Source organism: Phoenix dactylifera, chromosome 9 (assembly GCF_051530095.1).
Source record: "Phoenix dactylifera cultivar Ajwa chromosome 9, Ajwa_hap1_PhDact_Kaust_v1.1, whole genome shotgun sequence".
NCBI lineage: Eukaryota > Viridiplantae > Streptophyta > Magnoliopsida > Arecales > Arecaceae > Phoenix > Phoenix dactylifera.
This window is the reverse complement of record NC_143198.1, coordinates 22086650-22090706: the sequence shown is the minus strand read 5'-3', so window position 1 is coordinate 22090706 and position 4057 is coordinate 22086650. Positions and strand designations below refer to the sequence as shown.

General features: G+C 44.4%; 1 protein-coding gene across 1 annotated transcript; it reads right to left on the bottom strand.

The window, feature by feature from the left end:
• Positions 1 to 267: 267 nt before the first annotated feature.
• Positions 268 to 2288, bottom strand: LOC120107665 (peroxidase 1-like). Its single transcript, XM_039121035.3, has 4 exons — positions 2031 to 2288; positions 1750 to 1938; positions 1469 to 1631; positions 268 to 892 (listed from the first exon to the last, which is right to left on the bottom strand). Exons 1-4 carry the CDS (start codon positions 2247 to 2249, stop codon positions 483 to 485), a joined length of 981 nt encoding a protein of 326 aa, XP_038976963.3. The 5' UTR covers positions 2250 to 2288; the 3' UTR covers positions 268 to 482.
• Positions 2289 to 4057: the final 1769 nt, after the last annotated feature.

Below are 4057 nucleotides of genomic sequence, written 5' to 3'. Positions count from 1 at the left end.
AATAGTTAAAAATATCACTGAGTAAATGGAGTCCAATAAAAGTTTTTTCCTTAATTTCAGAAGTCCCTCAATTAATCTTCTACCGATCTTTTATACAGTATGTTTTGAGAGGAAATATTATTTATAAGCCCGGTATAGATATGTGATTGCTGATTGGTTCCAAGTTAGAAGCCTCATAAGAGCATGTTTTAGTGCAATGGACAATGGTAAAGTTGTTCTATTATGATATGGACATCGAGGTGTTTATTTCTGTTCTTGGGACCATGGTAGAACAACTGTGGCATCTCAAACCTTTCATTACGATAACTCATTGAAAATTACTAGCAACTAAAAACATTATTACTCACCCGCTTAAGAATCAAAGAAATACAAATACACTCGAAACTCTCATCTTCACATCACTGGATCTCTTAAAGAAACATAACGCAGCAATCCCAATATCCTAATAATCTTCCGTAGGATCAAATAACAAGCCTGGCTAGCTAGTTAACAAAAGCACACGTCTTCCTGATCTCACCCTGCGTGCCTGTAAGGACTTGGATGCTACCCATGTTAATCATGGAGTCCCCGAAATCTTTGAAGAACTCCGTTCCAAAGGCACCACCAGCTTGACGCAGAACATAAGCCCTGGTCTGGCTGTTTTGAAGAAGAGCTGCATCAGACTCGAAGAGCCCTCTCCTCTTTGACACATCGGTGTAGTAGCTTGTGTCGAATGTTCTGAAGCTCCCTGGATCCATCTCCACAAGGGTCGTGTTATCATTGGGGGCGCACTTGGCCTTCAACTTTGGTATGTAGTTGCCATCAAGGTTGGGGTCTGTGTCACCCCTGCCGGTGTAGTTGTATATGCGGTTCGAAAAGGCTGTGCAGTGCGAGGTCCCCAGTGTGTGCCCACCTGGTTGGAAAGGAGCCCAGTTAGATTTATGATCCTTAGTTGTTCATATAAAACTTTCAAATCTAATCCAAAATGTTCTCACTACAAGGAAAATGGAAATTCTCGACTTTGATATGCTGAAACTAAATAGACGCGTTGGTAATTTGGTTCGTGCGCCAAAACTAGCGCCGCCAACTAGCAACTCCTTCAAAAAGTGCCGGCAAATTGATTTTTGAAGCTCACGTTGCCGACGTTTTTGCGACACTTTAGAAAGTGTTGGAAATAAAACTACCGACGTGGATAAGCGTCGGTATATACATTAAAAAGTGTCAGCAATGCCTGTTTTTTTTTGTAGTGTCTCCAACTCTTAGTTTTAGAGTAAATATAGGACTCCTTGAATTTTGGCATGTCAAAGAATCAGGATTTGATTGTGCATAACATCAAACGTAATTTTCCATGCTCTATTTGATATAGGTATCTGATGAATTGGCTTAAGTTGGCATACGTAAGTTATGCAAACAATGAGCACAACAGAGTTGTATGTTGTAGGTAAATCAAACTTTTGTTTTCTCAAAAAGTAAATCAAATTATATGCACCTGATAGAACTACTAGGTCTTTGACACTAAGACCCTTGGAGGCAAAAGATGATATCAGTGAAGAAATGGTGGAATTGGAAGGCGGAAGCTGCCTGGTCTCCTGGGCAATTGATACGCGGCCATCTCTTCGGCCTGTCGGTACTGGCCAGAATGGTCCTTTGGTCTGGAAGCAGATAATTTTTTTGGTTAGAAAGGCCCTTAATTTATCAATCAGATAAGCTGTAGAATTGAACTAATACATGGCATTTCTTTTTCATCAAAATATACATGGCATTTCTTACCAAGAACACTGCATCCCTCGCAACCAATGCAACGATGTCGGCACAGGAGACTGTCATAGGACAAGCTTTCTCCAATCTAGCCTTAACACGGTCGATCACCCCAAAACCTCGGAGGCTTTGATTTGGGGGTGCATCTTTCTCAGCTACATTGTTCTGAGTAGAGTTCAGAAGGACTGAGCCATCACATCCCTGCATGCCGATCATTTATATTAAGAACACATCTTCTTTCATCTCTTGAATGATGTGCAAGAATGTTTGGCATGACAGGTTTAATGACATACCCTTACAAAACAATCATGGAAATGCATCCTAAGTAGAGGACCAGCAAGACTTGGAGCAACCGAAATGACTCGAGTCATCTCCTGGCGAACGATGAGTTCGATATCAGGACATGTCTTGCTGTAGAACCCAACCTGCAGGCCTTGTGCTGCCGCTGTGCCCAAGCAGAGAAGCACAAGAGCCAAAGAGAGCAAGAACATGGAAAAGGTTCTTGAGGCCATCTTACAGAGCAAAGGTTATAGAACTCTAATGCTGAAGTTTACAGAACTTGAAGCACTTATATAGTGTCTGGTGATCATCAGACTTGTACTTTGAAATGCTCATCTTCTTTGCAGTTTCATTTGTTTCTCTTACTTCTTTAATGGTTTGAAGAGTCTTTTAGTATCAATAATCGAGGTACGATTTTATGAGAGGAGTTCGGTGAGGAAGAAAATTTAAACATTTCGGCGAGAGGGTTGACTTAGCTTATGTTAGAAGCAATCACGTAACCTCGAGGGCTCGTGCTTCCAACGTTTAAGTTGGTATTAAACATGGACGTCAACTTAGCGCAACTCATCCATGCACCGGGAAAGGTGGCGGGGGGTGAGGAACTTGAACATGAATATTGAAAAGGATGAGTTCATGTACTCAACCATCAAATTAAGTTATTTGATCGTGTGGAAATCGAGCTCGAAAGACATTTTAAAATTACAGATCCAACTAGCCATCATCACTTATTGGTGTGGAGATCGTGCTAGTTTCGTGCTGGTTTCATAACATAAAAATGAATCAAATTGCTTAAATAAAGCGGCTTATATTATCATGCCCTCGTACTTGATATTTAACTAGAAGGGTCGTGGATTGCAGTTATAATGACAAGCGGATCTTAGTGAATAAACTATTGGTAACAGTCGTGCTAGAGTTTAGAGCGCGATTCAACTTGGTTCAGCAGTTTATTTTGAAAGGTAGAATGAATGTTAGGGGTTTGCTTGGTGGATTTTTCCATAATTTTAGTTGTCTCTAAGCATTAAGAGCCTAAATTTCTATTTTTTTTTAAAGGAAATCTGTTGCTGGAAATTGGACTCGGGGGCGGCCGTCGGCTGAGGAGGTGGAGCTCCGGCGAACGCTGGCGGGTGGCGATCCGTCGGCGAGCGGCGTTCTCCGTAGGGGGCCTGCAAAAGAAAACCGGTGGCCGGGGTTTCCGGCGCCGGCCCTCCGATGCTCAAGTCAGAGGGGGGCTTAATTTTGGAGAAGGGCAGAGGAGGAAGATATATTATGCTGGGCCTTTTTTTCTCTTTCCCCCCTCTAAAAAGGAGGGGTCCTATTCTTATAGGGAGGGTCGGATTTCCTATGATGTGATGGGGCGAGGTCGCCGTACGACTTAGCACGTTGCTTGAGTCGGTGCGCGATCGGATGAATTAATATCTTGATGTCGGAGGTAAGGCCGGGATCATAGAGTTGTCACGGCTGACCGAACGCTGCTGAGCTGATTTGCCGTGGAGAGCTAACGATCCGTAGATAACCGGAGCCACGCGCATTAATTGTTGAGTGAATCGGAGATATGTATTAATTGTTGAGTGAATCGAAGATATGTATTAATTGTTGAGTGAGTAGGGGGTTTGCAGAGATCGTGCGCATTAAATGCTGGAGGCGGTGGCAGAGCATGGCCCTTGACCGGACTTCAGAAGGGCGCAACCGTGGTAGGTGGGCGACGAGGTCGGACTTCCGAGGTCGGGCGTTCTGAAGTCAGGCATCAAGTTCGGTCGCCTGAGATCGGCCGTCATCCTGCTCCGTATCGGCAAGGTTCTCATGTACTCGGGGGGACTTGCATTCCCTCAACACTACCCCCCGACTTCCGAGTTCGAGCTGCTCGCGAGCTCGGACGTGGGAAGTAGTGGTCTTTATTATGGTGGCAGGGATCGAGGAGAGTTGAATTATGCTGGCGCCCTCATGCGTCCCGAAACGTTTATAACGGAAGGGAGGCGGGGGGTTGCGCCTCTCGACCCTTCGTTGCCGTCTCGTATGGTGAGCTCATGACGGAGTCCTGGGA